The sequence below is a fragment of the Aphelocoma coerulescens genome, chromosome 12 (genome assembly GCF_041296385.1).
Source record: "Aphelocoma coerulescens isolate FSJ_1873_10779 chromosome 12, UR_Acoe_1.0, whole genome shotgun sequence".
In the NCBI taxonomy this organism is placed as follows: domain Eukaryota; kingdom Metazoa; phylum Chordata; class Aves; order Passeriformes; family Corvidae; genus Aphelocoma; species Aphelocoma coerulescens.
Genome location: NC_091026.1, coordinates 5,764,556 through 5,786,617, shown reverse-complemented (window position 1 = coordinate 5,786,617; position 22,062 = coordinate 5,764,556). Strand labels below are relative to the sequence as shown.

At 42.2% G+C, this 22,062-nt stretch overlaps 1 protein-coding gene across 12 annotated transcripts in view; it reads right to left on the bottom strand.

The window, feature by feature from the left end:
* SFMBT1 (Scm like with four mbt domains 1) overlaps window positions 1-22,062 on the bottom strand; it is a 92,196-nt gene that overhangs the window by 10,883 nt on the left and 59,251 nt on the right. For all 12 annotated transcript variants that reach the window (XM_069027495.1, XM_069027497.1, XM_069027500.1 and 9 more), the window contains 13 exons: window positions 19,426-19,520; window positions 14,577-14,817; window positions 14,124-14,212; window positions 12,953-13,199; window positions 12,147-12,244; window positions 11,285-11,386; window positions 10,254-10,404; window positions 8,349-8,431; window positions 6,311-6,437; window positions 5,508-5,621; window positions 4,077-4,119; window positions 3,110-3,174; window positions 1,522-1,661 (listed from right to left, as the gene is read on the bottom strand). In XM_069027495.1, coding sequence (XP_068883596.1) covers window positions 1,522-1,661; window positions 3,110-3,174; window positions 4,077-4,119; window positions 5,508-5,621; window positions 6,311-6,437; window positions 8,349-8,431; window positions 10,254-10,404; window positions 11,285-11,386; window positions 12,147-12,244; window positions 12,953-13,199; window positions 14,124-14,212; window positions 14,577-14,817; window positions 19,426-19,520 — 1,595 coding nt within the window. The remainder of the gene's footprint in view (window positions 1-1,521; window positions 1,662-3,109; window positions 3,175-4,076; window positions 4,120-5,507; window positions 5,622-6,310; window positions 6,438-8,348; window positions 8,432-10,253; window positions 10,405-11,284; window positions 11,387-12,146; window positions 12,245-12,952; window positions 13,200-14,123; window positions 14,213-14,576; window positions 14,818-19,425; window positions 19,521-22,062) is intronic.

Here is a 22,062-nt window from a genome sequence, read left to right as displayed (position 1 = left end):
CTTGCATAACCTTGGCTAAATCAGAGTGATTATCTTAAAGATTGTATGTCATGTGAAGATGTGCCAAAAAACGCTGCGGGATTTTGCTGCCTGCCAACCCTTTACTTACAACAAAATTGTAGTGCAGAATCCTAAGCTCTCATCTGTTTTGCTTCCATGAAGCATGATAAGGTTTGTATTTTAATAAAATGATAATTTCTTGGGTAAAGTAACTTGGAAGTTGTGAATAACCTGAAGTTAGTGGGGGATAGTACAAAATGTGCACTCTAATTGTACTTTTTATGTTCACTATGTGCTCATTCCAAATCATTCCCAACTGGGTGCATCACAACCTTGACATTACAAATTTGCAGTTTTATCACTACTAATGCAGCAGTCCAGAAATCAAAGAAAAGTATTAAATGCAATGCAAGTACCAAATTCTCTCTAGGATTCATAGAGTGAGCAAGATTCACAATTGAAATTAATACACAGCACCTGCACATCTGCAGGATTTGTGCACACTTTCTGCTTTCAGGCAATGAAGCAGAGCAAACCTTCAAGGTCAAAGGTGCCACAGATTTTCACATTTGCTTTTGCAGTTCTTAGAGTACTGAAACTGGCAGAAAGGATAGGGTACTTTTCTGCATGCAAAAATGGGCCTTTTTCAATAATCTGCTTGCTTCTTGACAACCCTGGTTGTCAAGACCAGGGTTGTCGGACCCTGGTTTTACAGTCTTTCTTAAGGTCTCTCCCAGTTAATATACCTGGTAGGGAAGGTAAAATTCCTGGTATGTCGAGCCAATTCCTATATATAAAGTGATCATTTCATGACAGCTCACGTGTGCATATACAGTTAGTTATGTCTTGGGAAATTTCCAGCCTCTCAGGTCAGATAAGCACCTCATGACCTTTCTTGAAATTTCAGAAAAATAATTATTGGATTAAAGTATCTGTAAATTTGCTGTGAAACACCTTCTGGAGAAGAAGCTCTTTGGCATTAAAGAATGGCCTCTTGCTCCCTCAATTATCTTAAGAAGCCAAACTGTAATTTCACCTGATCTATGCAAATTGTATCCAACTTATAAAACACAGAAAATTCTTTTTATTTCCCAGCCACTGAACGTAGTTTGCCATTTTGACTAAGATAATCTGTATTTCCTCTGTTTTACCATCCACAGTGCAGACTGTAAAGGAATTTTGGGATTATCTCCAGCTAAATTCTGTTAATTAAAATGGAAACATTTATTACAGCTATAAAAAGATACTAACTCATTTGATTGTGGTAATTACAGGTTATACTGTTTTAACAGAAAATAAGATTTAGCAGTAGAAGGCTGAGTGTTACTTAGATAAATGAGAGGCTTTTACTCTTATCAGCCATTCATAAAACCATTCATGATTTATACTTTATTATATGCAAAAAGACACTCCTTACACATCATCAGCTTCAATTCTTTAATTTCCCATCTGTAACAGAGAAATACTCCAGTGTTTGAGACACACTGCTATTTGCAGGCCCACCCTGTCCCTCCAGCTCACCTCCTTCAGCACCAGAACACAGTTCCCAGGCCCCACGGACTGGGGAAGCTCTGCAATCCTGCCTTTGTTCAGGTAAGGCCCCGAGAAGCACCGGTGGTTGAAGTAGATCTTTGGGCAGCAGTATTTGCCATTAATTACCACTGAGAGGTGAGAAAGGAGAAAACAAATGTTTAAATCACACACTGCAAACGCCCCGGGAAAGAATCTCGCAGTACGTAACAGTTTGTCTGCTGTAAAAAAAGGAGGGGAAAAAGCCTTGAATGACAGGGATTTGAGGTAGTTTCTGTATCACGTTTGCCATGGCAGCATTAGTTATGCCATGTTGCCAAAACAGTTTTCATACTTCACACCCATGCCTGCAAACTGTCAAACTGCAGTAAATAAAGATGGTCATGTATCAGAAAAGAAACACTCCTTCCTGGCTAGTCTGCTGCTTCATGGTATTACACCAGGGAGAACAGCAAAGACAAAGACAACCCCAACTTTTTGGTAGCAGAAGCAGTTCCTACACAGCAGTTACAGATAAATTCTCCAGTGAAATTTTCTCTCCCCCAAACTTCTGCCACCAGAGAAACTGGCAGTTATTCTCCACTGTTTACCCTAAACTGCAGTATCACATTGTTTTGCATTTTCAGATTATTTTCCTTTGATTAGCAAGCAAAAGATGCAGCAACTGATAAACTGACCTTTGATGAAGTGACATCAAGCTCTCTAAACCTATTTAATGGTTCAGCATTGCTCAAAATTCAAGTACTAATATATATTGCAAAACATTTGTGTACAAAACCAATATTGTTTTACCCAGCAGTGTTGTAGTTTTTTCTTGATTGAGCAACACTATCACTTAAAGACCTTAAATTCAGCAGTTGAAAACTGCCAGATAAATGAAGTCAAATTTACATTATGAGTCTATTAAAAGCCAATTAAAATGCTAAACAAGCACACATCATTTTTATCACACTTGCTTTTTGGTGAAGCTTCAGATGTGCACTTCACTGTACAGAAAACAGCAGAGGAGGCACTCTGTTGCCAAATGGATGGATCTGTGTGACTTTCACCAGCAGATGTACTTATTCATCACATTCCTTCTTGCAACATTTTACAAAATTATTAGATTTTGCCATCTGGCACACAAAGCAGTTTACTGTTTGAACTGCTTTTGTTTATCACCATGATGAAGTTAACATAAAAACCAGAGAGATCTGCTTCCCAAAGCCAGAATCAAACAACTCCAGACCACAGATATAGCACACCTGCTTCTCCCACATTATCAAAGATAACAGGTGACAATAAAAAAGGTCACCTGCATGGGTCACACCACACATTCAGCTCCACATATCCTCTGCTGGAGGAGCAATGTTCTGGTGTACAAATCTGATTTCCAGGTTTAATGCATATATGAATTGCAGAACTGCAGAACAAAAGCAACCGCATGCTTTTGTTTGTTTCATTCATTTTTGAAGTTCAACAAATCATTAAGGGATGAAAATCTCCAAACCCTTTCCTCCTCTTCCCTCTCCTAACAGTGTTGAGCAGGTGAACTTGTACAGGATTTTGCCTTTGTTAGCCTGACCTCTGTGATCAATACCTGAGTCAGAAGAGTTCAGTTCCTGGTTCTTTAGTCCATCATGAACTGTCCTTGAAGACAAAATTCTGAAATGAAAAGAAGAAGGTTGGGAAAACAGACATAGTAAAGACAGTCACCTCTCTGTTACTAAAACACCATTATATTTTTTTTTCCTCAGCTCCAGCCTTATTAATCTGCTTTTTATACCTTCCCTGTTTCACAGTAATAACATGCAGAAACTACCAACTTCCATTTGGAAAGGACTTCTGTCCTGCTACAGCCAGCAGCAATCCTTCCTTGCTTGAAGTCCATGGGGCACCATGGTGACAGACACCTCCCAAAGCTACCCACAGGAGTTTACATTCCCTGACTCCTTTAACTTCACCTTTCATGGCACAAGGCAGGGTAGCCTCACCTTATGCATGCTGAAAAAGCTGGATTTTCAACAAAATACAACCAAAATTACTCCATTGGGATCTGGTAAGGATCCCAATTACAAAACATGGGAGAACAGTCTGCTCAGTATTTTAGGAGCAGTGCAAACACTGGCAGGACTACTGACAGCTCTGGTGTTTGTAAAGCTGTAAGAGTCAATAAAGCCAACTGTGAGCATTCCATGGAGCACTTCTGAGCAGGCTCACAAGAATGAGTTCCACATGCATGACAGAGTTTCTAGACTAATTGTAGATATTAGCAGAACTCTTCTTTTTGCCTACTTTGGGCCAAATTTCATCTGGGAAGGAACAATTACAAGGAAACAAATTCCAAGCTTTCTATCTCCTCCTACTGTAGTGCAAGAGGTCTTTTAGAACATCAGCAGAATCTACCAGCATTAACACAAATGGACTGTGGGATCTCTCAACCCTCAGTACAGCACATTTGCAAAGCTAAATCTCCCCTAACACAGCACATTTTCCAATTAAAAAAAAGGAGAAAAAACTCATGCCAAACCCCAACAAAAAATAAAAGCAAAAAACCTGTTACTTACTGTTTTTCTGGTTGAACTACAGCAATTTTCCTCTGCTTGTTTACTGAAAGAAACAAAATACCCAACAAAATATAAGAGGCAAGCAAATGAAACATCTAGTACAATACATATAGTGGACTCATTTCTTTTAAGTTATACAGCAAAAAGGATCTATGTTCCCAGTCACTGCAGTGTCAGACAGCTGACCCAGCTGCACGAGAGGCACACTGGCCCAAGTAATTTGAAGAAAACTTTACTTCAACTTCCATTAAAAATTCATTAAATCAAGCATGCATATGCCCAGTTTTCAATGAAATCCAACCTTTTGTGCCTCTTTGTTTGCATCAGAGCCCCAAAACTACCTGTACTACCAGCCAAAAAGGAATGACATGCTTTCTTATTCAGCTCCCAAGGTTATATTGTTCAGCCCAACTTGCCACTTTACTGGCACAGTAACTGCAACACTTCAGCTTAGATATGGAATAAAATCAACTGGTCAGAAACACAAATGGCTTCAGATAATTGCTATGGAGGGAAACACTATTGCAACCAAGTCAGTCATCTAGGTGATGGGTCCACTTGCTAATTCTGGCTTTCACAATCAGGTAGTAAAATAAAACAAGGAAAAGCAACATTATGCCTCTTTAGCAACTTCAGGCTTTAGCCCCAACAAACTTCTGGATTTTTTTTCACATCATCTTTTATCTAATTAGCATCCCCCCTTCTTCCTCATCTGTCCTTGGCAGTGCAAGCAGATTAGTTTCTCTTGCTTTGACATGCAGAAAAAGACAGCTCATTTCAATCTAAAACTTTTCTTACCTTAATGCTTAATGAACACTCAAGAAATTCTTTGGTTTCTCCAACTCCCATTTAACTTTATTATTATGCCTCACCAGGCAGTTGAGAGAAGGCACTATCTTATTCTACTTACTAGTGTAGTTAAAAAGGTAGGGTTTACTTCTCAGCACTTTGTCATTAAGGGATCATCACCACGTGGCCCATTGTGAAATCAGTCCCCTTTATTTTGACTCCAAAATGTGCACACACTCCACACTGTTTTGTTGTGGTATTAACTTTACTTTGCACAAGTGCAAGTGTAAAATCAGTATCAGGGTCAGACACATGACAAGAACAGCTGAGACAGAAGTAAATGCAGAGCATGGAGGGTGTGTACATACACAGATAGGATTTCTTTGTTATGGCCAATGGATTGTCCTCACAGGCTCCTACAGCACTGCAGCGGCCTCAAGCCAACACTGTGGTGTTTGGAGTAGTTGTAGGGCTTCCAACTGGCCCCAACAGCCAGGGAGACAGTTGTGCAACACACAAATTCTCTGTGCATGATGAATGTTTCCAAATTCAGTGATGCCAGCAATAATCCTGCAGTAATCTGCTCCAGCAGGTCTCACCAGCTCTAGCAACCCACCACTGCAAACAGAAGAGAACTGGTACCTATTGCTTTGCGAGGAGGCCTGAGCTGATATCCATTCGTCTCACACCAACCCACTGGAAATATATTCATTGATTCCACACTCACTATACACTCAGGGACGGGTTTCTTGGAGCCTGTTCAGTTTAGAAAAGGAAAAATTGAAATAAGTCATAAACCCCCTAACTTGGTTAACATTCGCTGTATGTTTGTTAGTGAAGCTGCTTTTACTTATGGTGCATCTGGAACACAGTAATAATCATTTATTCATCCCCTTTTACTGACCAGATTCTTCCTGACCTCATTTACTTCCTCCTAAAGGCTGGAGATGGGAATTTTCCTTCCGCAGTTTCGCAGAGATGCACAGCGCATAGTAAGTGCATGCTGATGTACTTCCAATCAAGAAATGGGATTATAATGGAGAACAGCTGACACAGGCTTACTCTATCTTAATGAAGAACCTCTGTAAAACTTTCCTTCCCAGGTCTGGCCAAAGCTTGCTCAGAATGCAAGTCACTCATGTGTGAAACTGTCACAAGGGCCCTGCTTTGACACGGCCCCGCTCAGCACTTTGCACGGTGCATGAGCCCAGCACTGACACTGCAATGCACAAATGCCATTCTTGGCTTAAATAAGCAGTGCCAGCCAAGGCAAACTGGAAACACACAATGCAAATGGGTTTTGACTGTGATTTCACCAAGGAAATTGTGACTTGCTGCCCATACTCTGCAATCAGCGAGTTTGTTTCAGATGCTCCTCAGGTTTGGGGATGGCACTACAGCAGAACCAAAGAGAGCACTTCTCTCTTCCCCCAAACCAAGCTTACCCTCCAGCTGAAGCCAGAGGTAAGAATCTTTTAACTTGGTGACTGTAGCAATGCAAACTTCTTCAGGATCAACTGGGTTCACAGCCTCGAGTTTCATGTTCTCTTTAAATCCATGGTCAGAAGTTAACTAGGAAAAAGCCAGAATACTTCAGTAAGACACCAGCTGTGTATCCAGGATAGGATATGAATATCCATGAACAGGAGCAACACATAAAACCTTCAGTGTCTGAATAACACAGAAAGATACTCAACACAGACAGAGGAGATTTCAGATAATTAGCACACTGAATACAAGTAAGATATATTAGGAACTACAAAGAATTTAAGTTAAAAAAGGCTCTACAGACAGACCTAGCAAAGAACGTATTTGTCTTCAAAAAATACGGATGCTGAGGCTCACTGAAGGGATTGAGTGCATTCCCAGCAATCAGAAATTCTCTGCTGCTTGCCACCTGAGTGGTAAGTCTGACAAATAGTCTGACCGGGTTCTCTATTCTATCATGTTAACTTGGAAATCCATTTTACGTATGCAAATAACATTTCTGCCTCATCTGAGTTCTGGCAGGCAGAATAGGAAGCTTTCTTTTCATTTTACATTTTTTGGATAAGTAGGGTCTTACTTTATTCACCAGTATAGTTTGCATTTATATATTAAAAAAAATAAATCCCTAAAACATAAGAATAGGTATTTATCCAGCTCTGGAGCTCCTGAATTAAAGATAAGAAGTACCAGCCAGACAGAGGACTCTTCTTCCCAGAGCCACTCTGCAATGTAATTACAGGATCAATACATTATGAATTCTGGAACTAGTCTACAGTGATCAACTCTTCTCAGAAAAGGGATAATAAATTCAATGACCTGCTCTAAGATGCCACAGTTTACAAGACAGAACAAGGACAACAAGAATTCATAGCCAGCAACACTCTCTTCAAAAACTGGTAATTATTCATTTTAATTTCTCCCCCGAAGCACTGCAATAGCCCAAGTATGGTAAATGGAACTGGAATGCAGGTGTTAATAGTACCCTTTTCTGCTTGACAAGCTAATGTGCTTTGGGGGACAGCAATACTGTCACTGAACCAACAAAAGCCCAAAATCTTGCAAGTCCTTCAGGCACGGGTTAATGTAAAATGATTATTTGGTACTAATTTAAGATGACTTCATATTGATTAATACAATGGAATTAATTTTTCAAGCTGAAAGGATGGAAGATTGCAAGAGTGCCCAAAGTAAATGAAAATAAGGTCTATTAAAAGGCCCTGTTTCCACAGTTACAGGAGTGCCAATGACTGATGCTGTTCTATGTCTCTTCCACGGACTCTTACACATCTCAATTTCACAAAACAAACATTTATTTCCAGTCTGCTTTATCACAACTGAAACATTTGGTCCACTGTTTCCTTATCTAGGAAGCTGGCATGCAGCTACTTCAGTTCACACTCATTTATAGTCTCTTATCTCTCCTGCTTCCTGAGTTACCACAGGTAAGGTGTTAAGGTATTCAAATATGTTCAGAGGAGGGCAACAAAGCTGGTGAAAGGGCTAAAGGAATGCCCTGTGAGGAGCAGCTCAGGACCCTGGGTTTGTCCAGTTGGAGAAAAGGAGGATGAGGAGTGACCTCACTGTCCCCTGCAGCTTCCAGAGGAGGGGAAGTGGAGAGGGAAGTGCTGATCTCCAGTGAAAGGACCTGTGGGAATGGTTCCAAGCTGTGTCAGGGCAGGTTCAGACTTGGCACTGTGCAGCAGTTCTTTACTGAGAGGGTGGTCAAACACTGGAACAGGCTTCCCAGAGAGGTGCTCAAAGCTCCATCTCTGTCAGTGCTTGGACAACACCCTTATCAAGCTTTAACTTTTGGTCAGCCCTGAAGAGGCTCAGGCATTGGACTGGATAATTGATCACTGCAGGTTCCTTCCAATTGAAATATTCTATTTGACTTGGAAAGGAAACTAAAGTAAAAAACATGCAAAAGGTTCTTCTCCCTGAAATGAAGAGTACCAGTCAGGCAGCAGAGGAGATGTTCCTGCAGGAGAAGCTTACCGAAGGGAAACAGCTCTGGGGAGCTGCCTCAGCACCGCACTGTTTGAGGTAGTCAGCCCAGTCAAAGTCCTGCCCAGGGTAACCTAGGAAAGCAAAGAGCCCAGGGTTAGAGCTTAACAGCTGAGACTCATTTCAAACCCACCTGACACAGAGCACTGAGATCTGTCTGGGTCACTCAGGTTTGTGAGCTGACTTAGGGCTTCAGCAAACCATGTGAGGTCAGACCACTCCAACCTGAATCATGAATCTGCCAAGCAGACAAGGGCAGCAACTGAAACATGGGAAAGCAGTTTCACCCTTTTCACAGAGTGAAATTCAGGAAAAATTTCTGCAATTGCTGTTGTGTCAGCTCTGAAACGATTTTTGTAAAACAGAGCACTCAAAATGTGCACAGTATCAACATGCTACTCTCTCAAAGACATGTTAAATACTAAGTCGTTAAAGAGAGCAGTTAGACGTGCCAAGAGCCTCATCAAGTTTGATAACAGCTGTAGATTTGCACACGTTTGAAGGGAAGTGTCTTAACAAGGAGTCCATCAGGAGACAGAGCATCCCTTCAAGGAAAATTGTATTCTTCTTGGGGGAAATACTTGGTTTCCCTGTGATCTAACAAAAAACTGAAGGAAAAGGGGCACAGAAGTGTGCTGCCATGTCAGTTTGAGGCTGGCAATAAATTAGCAAGGACAGAAGGGCTGCACTTATTCCAGTCCCCTTAAAGGGAAACCTGTGACAACCGTTTAAGACATCAAAATTTCAAACTCAGTCTAAGGATATAGTATTAACATGACAATCTAAAATCGTAGAGAGCCATAAAGTTTCCCCCACACCTCCTTTTCTCCAGGCTGAGCCCCCACAGTTCTCTCAGCTGCTCCTCACAGGACTTGTGCTCCAGACCCTTCCCCAGCTCCATTCCCTTCTCTGGACATGCTCCAGCCCCTCAATGTCTGTCTTGTAGTGAGAGGCCCAAAACTGAAGCCAGGGTTTGAGGAGTGACCTCACCAGTCCAACCTAAATTATTCTGTGACTCTTCTCCTCAGAAAGGGCTGAACCATAGAAGGACTTAACTATTCATTTTTCTCAGTTTTACCAGTGCCAGTAGGGCTCTTGAGACCTCAACACAATTCAGAATGCCCACTATGTCCAGAGGGATGAGAACACAAAATCTTTGTCAGCTCCAGTAACATGACTATAAAGTGAGATTTCACTTTTCACATCCAAAATTCTAGCAAATGCTGGTCCGGCAGAGCCACTTTCCATACCTTATGCAAGGAAAGACAGGAGACAAACATCCCATGGTCTCTGCTCCTCTGATGTAAGGAGCAGTTAAAACAAAGCATTCTGAACTGTGAGGTGGCAAATAAGAGAACAGAGGCCCAGGTTTTACAATACCATTGACATTTCCAGTTTGAGAAAATGAATAAATATTTTAGCAGTGCAGGAACACTACCCTATTCCCTTATGTCCTGAAGCAATGTTTCAGCAAACTGCAACAGTGCCTGATAGGTCCTTGGTAAAAAAAATAGTTCATTAATTTCTGAGTGATAAGATAGCCTAAAAATATTATAAAATATTGGATAACAATGTTCCATTCTAACCAGAAGCAAAAATCCAATGCAAATACTACTGGCTTCTTATATCATGTTAATTAAGGCTGAAATCAACATTTCTTTCAGCCCTGGAACACTCACTCCATTCCTTCCAGTGTTCAGGCTTTCATACACCACCAGCACCTTCAGCCTCTCTCACCTTCCCAAACCCAGGCTCATGCCTGGGAAACTTCAGTTCCCCTAACTCAAACCTCCTGATTTTCAGAACTGGATCTTTCTTGTGCTGCTACGTGCAGTTGTTTTGCCCAAGTGTTGTTCTGAGCTGAGGGGTGAGCAGGGGGAGGCTGCAGAGATGTACCTGGGGGGGGGCTGAGGTGCAGCCCGTTCTTCAGGCTCCACTGCACCGGGAAGATGCCGGCGCTGCTGACGTGACAAACGTAGCGCTGGCTGGTCGCGCGCTCGGGTCTCAAATCATCGATTTCTATCATGAAATATTTGTCATTGTACACCTGGAGTCAGCCAAAAGAGAACCACAGGCTCTTATGAGAGGCACATTCTGATCCACTGCTCCTTCTCCCCCATCTTAATAAGGTTGTTAAACAGCAATACTGCCTGATGGAAACCCTTTACCTTGAAATACTGTGAGGTTACAAAAAAATAAAAGAATCTCTTGGATTCATAAACCAGGAGACTCATCTGCGTTATCCAGAAACTTAACAAATATAAATAATAAAACTTAGTGTCTGAGCCCTTAAAAGGTAAGGTGATCAAGTGCTTTAGGAAAATTTCTCATGAAAAATGCACAGAAATTAGCATTTATGGTCTTCCTGCTATTCTATAACAACCTGCTTATTTCAACAAGGCTGAACTGTGTCCCAGAATGGACTGTCACAAGTAAACCCACTACAGTCCTGAAGCAAATAAAAGCAGGACAGGCAAATAGCAAGAAAAGTAACACCTGATCATGTTGGAGAGTTTTCGTTTCAACTCTGAAACCCCTCGTTTGGAAATCAGGCCCTCTAAATGTCATATGTACACAGTAATGACGTAACCTTTGCAAAATCAAAACCCCAAAAATCTATCTTCAGATGGATACTCAGATTAAGAGGGATTATTTCCAATTTTAAAAATCTGGGTTTGACAATTTTAGCCATTTGATCTTTTGAACTTGGATCCTTCATGGAACTTTTCCCCTCCATTCAAATCCAACGGCTTCACCATCAGCAGTTGTTTTATCAGGCAGCCTGTCCCCCTGAGGGAGACACACAAAGTACTTTATTGGAAAACTAGCGCAAGATTTTAAGATAACCAGTTCATGAGAATTCCCTGAGCATCTAAGAACAGCAGTAGAACTGAATCTTAGCAGGACTAGCTTAAGAACCCTGGTACCTTGAGAACTGTAGCAGGACAGATAACAAATGGAGCCATTGGGTCCACAGCTTCCAGCTTCATGCCTTCAGAGAACGAATGCACTCCGATCACAGGTTTATCCTGAAAAATTATGTGTTGCTGTGATTACCTGCCCTCCTCCATCAAAAAAGACATGTACCTCACATAAATCAGCTGAAGAGGATAAGTTTTTTTAAGAGTTTTTATTAGTTCATTCCAAGAAATCAGCATGTCTGAGTACCAGCAACTTTTCTAAATGGAAGGCCAACAATGCCCCCTGAGACTGACCATTTTTGATGAGTTTTAGGAAATTAAGTCCCTGTGTCCTCTGACATTCTCCACACAGAAGCAAGATTTGATAATACAGAGTGGTCTTGTATGTCAATAGAAATGTTTTGAGGTTCTTCCCTGTAACTTTTAGCACTCATCATGAACTAAACGAGAACCATACAGGTCTCCATTTCCAGTCTAACAAAACCCTACAGAACAGGGCTCCTGCTCCACAAGTATCTATATCTTGCTCGGTGCATGACCCAACACATTCAAGAGCAACAGCACCTCTGCTTCTATTTATGGGTCCAAACAAAGCTGAGAAAAATGAACTAAGAACCTGAAGGACTAAAACATGTGAACTATGACAACTAAGGACTCACATAACTGTGGTGGGTGCATTGTCTAACTTATCAAGAATTGATACCAGCATGATTATTTTTTATTATAATTACATTTTTTAACTAGACTGAGAAAGGAAATAAATTTTTAAAACCAACAAAACAGGGAAAGAATTTTGGGTGGCTGACTTCCCTGAATCATTTCTCAGGAAAATAGCATTTCCATGGTATCATCCACATCATTAAACTACCTTAAAAAGATCTGTAGGAACAGATGACTCCTCCTCCTCCTCTTTCACCTTCTTCAGGATCTCTTGCCAATCTGCTTCGCTCCTCAAGGACCTAATGGCTTGAGGAAAAAGAGAGGACAAGAGTGAATAGCCATTTCTCTTCCTCTTTTCCCTCAGAACACAAAACAATAGTTTGATTTGTGCCCCTCTAACTGCCAAATTCTTTATCCCAAGGTTTCCCCTCATCAGGAAACACGTAACATCACTAGTAAGCTCATAATCCATCCCTTTGTGTTTCTGCCACTTTCTGCCTCACTCCTCTGATGACCTGCTCTGACATGGACATGCCTGAAAGATATGTCCACCCATCCCAGCCTCTGCCTCCACTTCCATGCACTTGTTCCTTCTTTTAAGAGACATTTTCATATATTTAAACAGTATCTAAATTAGTCCAGTAGGCTTGAAGGGTCTCAACTGCAAAAGCTCCTGCTGAGCAGGACTCCAAAACTGCAAGACTTTTGCCACCCCAGGAATACAAACCTACCAAAAATAACCAAATCATGAAGGCAATCCCTTCCTCACTTCTTTCCTTTGCACAAACAGGTGGAAAGTTTTGACAGGCAAAAATCACTTAGCAGCTTTTGAATGAGTGGGTGGAAAGTCTTGTAGGACTATTTGTACCTTCACCTGCATTTTATTAGGCACAGGATTTGTCAGATCACACTGATTATGTGACCACCATGCGCACCCAGAAGGCAAATTCAGAGCACCAAAGCAGCAGCCTCGTCCCTCTGATCACCATACACAAGATCTGTGTTTTCAAGTACCTAAAGGTGGTTGCAGGCTGTATCCATGTTGAGCTGCCCAACCCACTTGGTGAAGGAAAGGGTCCAAGTAGAACAGCCACTGGTCAAATTTGTCTGAATCCTCCAGGCCCTCATATCGCAGCTTGAGCCTCCCACCAACATTTTCTACCACAGTGACTATCCAGGCTTCCAGGGAATCCCGGATGTTTTGCAGTTCCAGTCGGGAGCCAGGTGCGATGAGATCCAATGGATTTTTCCCTCTGTGAAGCTTCAAAAAGAATACAAATTATTCTGTACAACAGAACAAAACAAATGCCATACTTCCACCTCTTTACACACATCCTGTCTGCATAAATAAAGTATGAACACAGAAGCACAGAAATCCATGTCCCTTCCTAACACGAGTCAGAAGTGACAATGTTCAGAATTGCTGGTGTTTGTGTCAGAGCTTCTGCACTGCCTACAGTCACACACTTCACTTAAGTCCTCATTATCATTTTCAGAGACATTATCATTTATATATTCCAGGTTTGAAGGAAATGTGAATAATCTCTTTCTAAAACTGAGTCATCCAGCATACAAAGATGACTAGACAGAAACATACAGACAGAAATGTTAGCTGTAATGAAGATGTCAAAGGCACTTTCCAAAAACCATTATGTTCTGTACTTTACAACCAGAGACTGATATAAGGTGCAAATATTCTTTTAAGTGCAGAGGAGGGGATTAAAATTTGGTTCTTCACTAGCAAAGCTGTAATATTTAAGTGAAACAATAACGTGCCCATTAGTAAAAAATGCCAAAACAAAACAATGCGAAGTGAAAGGAGTCAGTTGAGAAAGGAGACAACATGAAAGCCAGATAAATAAAGCATTATTTTCTTAGAGCTGTATGGAGAAGGAGCAGAATAGGAGGAAGACTGAAACCTTAGGGAGTTGAAAAAGGTCTTTCTTTTGACAGGATTAATGAACAACCCAAACCTGCAGCAACAGATATGTTTCAGGACAACACTATAAAAATTAAATACTGTAAATAGGAAACACTAGAGAGTGGAACTCTAAGGTCAACAGCATATTACAATGCTCCCTAAACTTAAAAAGGGAATTGAACTGACAATCCATATAAGGATTCCCTTAATGATGAAGGGCAAAACCAAGACAAAACTCAGTATGCAGCTCCTCGAAGCACTTACCCCCTCCAGCAGGTTAGCAGGAGCACTGCATGCCCCCTTTAGCACCCGCTGAAGGAACTCCTCCTGGTCAGGTATCTTATCCTTGATACCTAAGCAAAGAGTGGAAAAGAAAGACTGTGATTTTTCCTGCCAGATTATTCAGATACAAGATGTTACCACACCTGCCTAATTCATGAGAATCTGCCACACACCGGTAACAACTTAAACCAAAGAAACAAAACAAACAAATAAAAAAATTTAAAGGAAATATCAAAGCAGTAGATTTTGGTGGGTGATAGATTAAGATAACCACAAGCCTCTGTCATGGGATTTCAGGAAAACACAGCAGATAACCTCACCTTGTCCCCAGCACCAGCACCTGCACACCACAGCATCTATGCAGGCTGCCTGCCCAGCTGATACAGGACAACAGCCCCCTTTGGTGCACCCTCTTTCTGCACACAGAGCTGGTACCTTCAGGCACTTTGAGAATCTTCTTGTTCTGCTGACACCAGCCGATGGGGTGCAGATCAGCTGCCAGGATGTCACACCAGAAGTCGGCCTTGCGGTCCTCGCCGTAGCCATCGTAGCGCAGCAGCAGCAGCTGCCCACACGTGGTGATGATGGTGGCAACCCAGTACGTGTTCTGGTCAGACTTGACAGCGACTTCCAGCTTCATACCAGGGGCAAAACCATTCTGCAAACTTGTATCCACCTGAAGAAGAAGAAGATAATCACATCTGAGCACATCACAGAAAGTTTGCTGAATATCAGGGGGAGCAATTTAGAAAAGTTCATTAGCAAAAAAACTCAAGCCAAATGCCTTCCAGTATCTTCAGAGAAACAGCTTCATCACCTTATGGGACCCAAACTGGAATGCACACAGAATCATCATTAATGAAATCTTCTTTGCATTTCAGAGTATCTTTTCAAGCTTAAATCAATACTGTGCCATTCATATTTCTGCCCTGAGCAGATACCTTCCCGCATCACTGAAAGGCTTTCCCACTCACAGCTGGGATGTCAACCTGAGCAAAACTAAAGGCCAAACTCTGCACCACAACTTTGACTTGTTGTGTTAAACTGTGTCATTCAAGGTCTTTGGACAAAAAGACCATTTAAAGTACATACACATGCCTTAGGCAACAGTATCTGTCTCTTCCACCACGCTCATCTAAGAAGTCACAAACCTGCACAAACTGCAGAATAAGGATTTTTAACCTCTCTAAAATTAATTTAACCTCTCTAATTTAAAATTAAATTAACCTCTCTAATTAATCCAAGAACCTAAATAATTCTATATGCAGCACTGTTAAATAAACTGCATGGAACATAACCAGTCTGTGTTCTTCACACTTTGACAACAACAAAGCACCAAACACTGGGAGTGCTCTGTGTGTACGTGGGTGTGCTGTGTGCAGGTGACCAATCTGACTGCACAGGACTCAGACACTGAAATGGGAGATTTAAAAGAGAAGGCAAACCTTAAGTTTCTCATATCCCTAACTTCTAACTCAAATAATCCCAAAAGAGTAGATGGACCCTGTTCTGATCTATGCTTAATTCCAGGGCATCAGTCCTAATTAAAACTCTGACATGTCAATTCCCCATTCTCAGTTGACTGTAACTGGTGTTTTCTTTCTTTTTTAAGAGGTTCCTTTCCTCTTTGAATCAACTACAAGAAAGGCTTTCAGTATGATGCAGATGGAGCAGATATTTTCTGGGGTATTTATTCCCAGTTCTGCGCTGACAGTTCAGTAACTGCCATAGCTATTATAGTCTCATCAGCCAGCACATATTGGTTTGCTAAAAATAAAACTAAGAGAACTACACCAGAAAGAAAAGCATATGCTTGTGTTAACTGTTCGTATCCTTCAGGTTAATGCCCTTCACTTGAAGAAATCTCTTCTTAAAAACATAATCAGCAGGACCCAATACCTGCAGGCATTTTGGAGTGGTATTATAGAGGGTGTCTCTCAAAAAAACCAGTTGTCTTGTTGAAGAGATATGCCCAAAAACTTCACGTTCTGATTCCGGAGAGGAAAGCCTCGAGCTCGACGCAGAGTTTGAAGAATTGGGAAATCTGTGCAACTCCCGACACCCAACCTTCCAACAAAGCCTCACGGCAGGGAGAGTGGCGTTCAGCAAAACCCAGCGCGGCAGCAGGAGCGTTCCCTGCAGCCAGGTCGCTTCCCGGGAACACGGCGCGGACCGAGCCGCTGCCCGCGCCCTCTCCCGGCAGCGCCGCGGGGCCGGCACGACGAGCTGCGGGCTTCGGCAGGAGGGCTCCGGGCTCGGCAGGGCAGGCTGGGCACCCCAGAGCATCTCCTCTGGGGCAGCGTGGCCGAGAGGGCAGCTTGGGGCTGTACACACGGCAAGCTGAGCTGGCCAGGAGCTGTGACCCCAACCCTATTCCCCTTTTCCCATCAGGTGCCGTCACCCCATTTGTGCCGCGGCATGAGCCAGACCCAGGGATGTGACTCAGCTCAGGGGGGATCAAGAACAGACAAAAAGGATTAAGAGCATGCAAGAACACACAGGAAGTAAAAGTGTTCAGATGATGCTGAACACCAACTTGATTTTAATGGTCACACGCATATAGAAAGAGGCAGAAAGGAATTAAAAACCAGCATTCAACAGTTCTAGACAAAGTATATTTAGACTTGGGGGGGGATAACACTGGCATTCATTACAGCTCCAGGTTTTTGGTAAGTTCTTTTTCCTGCTACATTTTGTGCCAAACAGTCACTTTGATCTCAATATTGGTTAATTTTAAAAATGCTAACAAATTAAACATTAGAACATACTTAATTTGATAAGTAGCTTAAATTTTCCAATGTGTCTTACTCATAGCAAGGCAAAACTTTCAGAATTAATATAAGCATACAAATATAAAAAGTCACCTCTCTCATCAGCAAGTCTGGTACTTTGCTGAAACAGTCTGTGTAATCATGGATTACATTTTCTTAACCTGACCATGTGTTCTCCTCCAACATGAGTTGGGTATTTCTCACCCACAACTCATAATGGGAGCTCACAGTCTCACTACTCCAGTATTTAAAAAGAACCAAACTAAAGCTGCACGGTTCCATTTAGAAATGCATTTAAATTAATTAATTTATCATATATGTTCATTTGCTCTTGTGCCAATATTATTCTTCGGCTTAGATTTTTCCACTCTTTCTGAGAGTAAAGCTTGTTAGCTCTCCTGACATTGGATTATAAAAACATGTCACTCTTGAAGTCAAGCAACTGGGACCACAGATTTGAGCTGGAGGGACCACGATCACCAGCACAGCCCCATCAGTGCCTGCAGGCTCTCCACTGAAAATCACTCACCTGATGTATCCTGGAATCACACTAACCTTTTCTCAGTGCTCTGTCACAAAGACAGGCTGTCACTCTCCACTGGGAGGCAGTGAGGCTCTCTACTCCTCCTTTTCCAACACATTACCTTCTAATGGACCGCAGAAACCCCGATTGTGTGACCTTGCACTCCTGCATTTCTGTAACTGCAAGGCTCTGATATAAATACACTCCTCCCTCTGCCTGTCAATTCAGTGTCAGCAGTAACTTCTCAAAATTTTATGCCAAGGTTTTTACAGAGCAGTCTCCAGATAAATTCTACGGAGCTCTGCTAGAAAATGCCCAATAGTTCCACTCTGAACATGCAGGCATCTATTTCCATGCTCACTATTTCCCCTCACAGAGGTCCAGGCCCCCTAAGCCCCCAGAGCAGCGGGACAGGGCTGGGCAAAGGGCTGGGCTTTGCTCACACCTCCTCACCAGACCACTCTCCACCACAGTGTCACCTCACAAACAAAACTGCACCATGTTCCTCACAGGTAGGGATTAATAACAATGCAAAATGTGGAGGTTTTTTAAACCAAATTCTATTTTTTACCAACATGGCCACAGCCATCAGACCTTTGACTTGACCCAGCTGAGCTGGTGCAGGTGCAGTGAGTCTTTCAAAGTGTGTCTACTGCTAATTAACAAAATGCAGCTACAATATTAATTCAGTTTGCCACTGCTGTAAAGCTGGCATTACAAGTAGTTGTATAGTGTCCAAGCTGTGATAGCAGGCCACTTTAACAGAGATCCAGTGAGGTAAACCACACCAGAAGAAACAGACCATTCCTTCTATTACTGTAAAATGCCATTGCTCTGGTTCCATGCTGTGCCCTTAGTGTGGGCTGCATGAACACCACCACTCTAAGCTGGCTCTTGCTACAGCGTCAGTACACCCAGGAAAAATAAAGCAAGCACAGTCCCCTTCCCTTCAGAAATGAGAAGTTTTACTTTGAGCAAAAAGCTGACAATTCCATCCCAGTGTTCACAGAGCCTCTGTGAAGTCTGTATTTTCTGCACATCTTTACTACTAATACAACTGACATATTTTAACGGATTATTTAATAGTCTTCATTTCTCCAGGTTACCCTTGGACTCAACATGCTTCATGATCCTTCACAGACAGACCTCAGTCTGTTTTCCTGCTGATTTAAGTTTCCCCATACTGACAGTAATGGTATTGGACTCAAAAGCGTGAGCACCACGGGGCGTCTTCCAAGCAATGCGTCACACACAGTCACCAGCCTGGCTGTCTGGAAGGTGCTTTAATTGCTGGAAGAGAACCAGCAGGTTTGGACACCAGCTCTGTACAGCTCACCTTCACTGAGGACCCTGTACAAGAAGGCAGATTTCACATTCAGATCTCCCCCAAAGGGACAGTGCTCTCCAGGACTTTACCAACAAACATTTAAGATGTCCAAGGGCAAAGACAAGGGCTTATCAAGACTTCATCCTATTCATTAAGCCTGTGATCAACAATTATCCTAATCAGTTTTCTAACTACTACAGTCAGGTGTTTGGCAGAGCTGTTATTTTCTCCTTGCCTCTTTGAGGTCTGCCATTAAAGCATTCTTTGGGAGCACATTTGAATTCTGATGTTCAAGAAATATTCTGCCACCAGCCTTCTAAAGCTACTCTTCCATAGCAGTTGTCCAGTAGCAATCCCCAAAAGAAGAAAGAGACAGGCTATTCTGAGCTTCTTGAGAAAAATCAAGCTTTTCTTCTGGTGCAGAAAAGACCTTAACTCCTTAGATTTCAGCACTTGTGGGTGGGGTTACCCTGTGCTATGTACAGAGAGGAAGACAAGAAACAATAATAAAAAGGTTAAATTCTGCATTTCTCTATAAAAAACACAATTCTAGTTAGTCTTCCAAATTTGAAAGCAGCGACTCATTCAAAGAAACCCTAAACATTTAGTGTATCAAAGAAATGAGCAGGAGACAGTAAGCACACCCACAACTCCCTTACTCACATGTTTAAAAGATCCATGGGGGGCTGCAGTTGCTCCTGTGTCTTCTAGATACTCATCCCAGTTGAATTCCATTTCCTCCACACTGGAACCAGCATCTGGAAGAGAAGCCAAACTTTTCTAATTCAGCAACTCATGGGCTTAAGTTTCAGGCTACTACAAATCACAGCAAAACCCGCTTCAATTCCAAATGACTGAGTACACAAGGGTGCAGTGAACACATTTCAAGAAATGGACAACACTATTTGGCCTTTCTTTGCATGCAAACAGCACTTTTAAGTGGGCTTGGTCTACAAAACAGTGAAATCCTGAGGATTTTGGTTTATCACAAATTTGCTTAGAACTTGTGACAGGAGAACACAGAGCTCTGTATTTCTATCAACAAATATGAGAGACTCAGAACTCTTGGGACACTGGACTGTTGGTGTTTTAAATTAAAAACCACCTAGGAAAGAGCAATACCACTAATAAGAGATTTGAAAAGAAAGTCTAAAAAAACCTTTGAAATATGACTGTGCTATTTTTAAATTTAGATAGTATGCATTTAGCTGTTCTAAAACTCCAAAAGCAAACAGAGGGATTCAGGGTAGTTCTAAAGAAAACAACTTGAGACATAACTGAAATAAAGACCACTCAACTTGGTCACTTAAAAAGCCCAGCTCATAAGATGTAACAACTTCTTTAGACCAAGAAAACCTCATTATGGAATGCATTTAAAGCATAAATATGCTAAAACCACTCAAATCACAGTTCAAAACTCACTCAGGCTGTTAGGGAAGCAAGCACCTGTAATAAGCCACACTACAGATTAGTCAGATTTTCTATTATTATTGTCAAGCCTGTCCCCCAGCCCTGGTCTCCCCTTCAGTTCTGGCTTGAGCCACTTCCCTGCTCCTTTCCCACTCCCGTTTTATCTGACATGTACCCACTTAGCTAAAAAGACACCAATCCAGCACGGGGTGGATTTCAGGTCCCCTGTTTAGTTCAATAGGCAGCCAGTTTCCTGCAAGCACACAGGGGCATGGCCAGGGAGGGTCCCAGCCCATGCAAGCAGCATTTTTAATCTCAACACACGAGGTTCAGCTCCAGCAGCAAAACGTGGTGGCAGTGACAGGACACAAGAGCAGAGCTTTCATTTTCATTTTCAGGCACAATTCCACCATCTGCACCATAGCTGTCTTTATGAATGAACAAGGGAGCTTTCCCCCTCTCAGGACCAGGAAACCTGATACCCTGTTTATATTTGAAAACAGAGAAATCTCTGTGTATCACAAGCCCAAGGAGAGCTCAGCAAAGGTTACAGGACACCAGCATTTCCTACACCCCGTGCCTTTCCTAGGACAGGCAGTAACTGATCTTGCACGCAGCAGCAGTTGGAGTAGGAAACATTACAAATAAAAAAAAATGAATTAAGTACCACCACATGCCCTTATCAGACCCCTGGACAGGCTGACAACCTGCTAAGTAAGCTCTGGGACAGTCCCCAGTCACCCAATAGAAAGGAGAATATATTTGTGCAAAAGTCTGAGACACGTTAAATAGGCTGAAAGCCTACAAGTCTTGAGTTTTAAAAGGTTTGTTTTGTCTTCAGACTGATGGTTAAGCTCATCTTTGACTTTTCATTGTGACTCTAGGAGTTATCACTTCCCAAAACTTAAAAATGTATATTCAGTTAGCTGTTGTTTGCTGATGACATTATCTATTTTAAAAGAGGCTCTTATCTCTCCAGAACCCAACTTTGTTTTTAACTAACCACAGCTGGTTATTTTGGCCTTTCATAAGCCTAAGAGCTCAAAAGATTCAGAGATTGAATATCACCATCACTTTTAAGGGATAATTTTTAACTTACTGAAGAAATGACCTGGAGAAATAAATAAGGAGTTTTATTTAGAAATTTTTTGAGGGAATAAAAGGTTAAGACACAGACTATAGCTGTTTGCAAATTAGGGTGGAGCTGATCAAAGCTTTTGCTGCAAGCCATTCTAAGAAAAACAATTTCATTGCAAAATGTTGTTAAAATAGATTAAGAGTTCTCAACTCATTTAAACAGAATTTTATTTTTATATGACCACAAAAATGCTTAAGTTCACAGCTCCAGAACCAAAGTGGGAACAAACATCAGCTCTGGTCAGTCAGACCCAGGAGCGAATTCTAACTTTCGCCCCACCCAACAAAAACCATCTCACCCTTCCCACCAAAAATCACCCTGCAGCAACAACCCCACTCCCCTCCAGCCCCAAAAAAGCAGGTCCTGCACGGTCTGACATGTTCCTGTTTGAAGGGAAGCAAAGCAATGTGGCTGCTCTGTGCTTCCCAGGCGCTCTGAAAGCCGGCAGCTCCTCCGGGAATGCCACAGGGACCCGGGGCTGTCCCCGGCCCTGCAGCACCGCGTCCTCAATCCCCGTTATCATCAGATAACTGCCGGAGGGGCAGTTAAGCTCCTTAAATGAGGCACAGGTCACTTCACACACTGAAAGGGTCAATTAGTAACTTATGTTGCCACTTAATTGCTACAAGGAGCTCCCAGGAAAGCCGGTTTGCTGCTGCTCCAGCGACCCTTCGCCTTTAACTGCGGCTAAACCCATTCCCAACTGGATGGGCCACCGCAGGTCCTTTGTCACCCGCTCATCCACGGGCTCT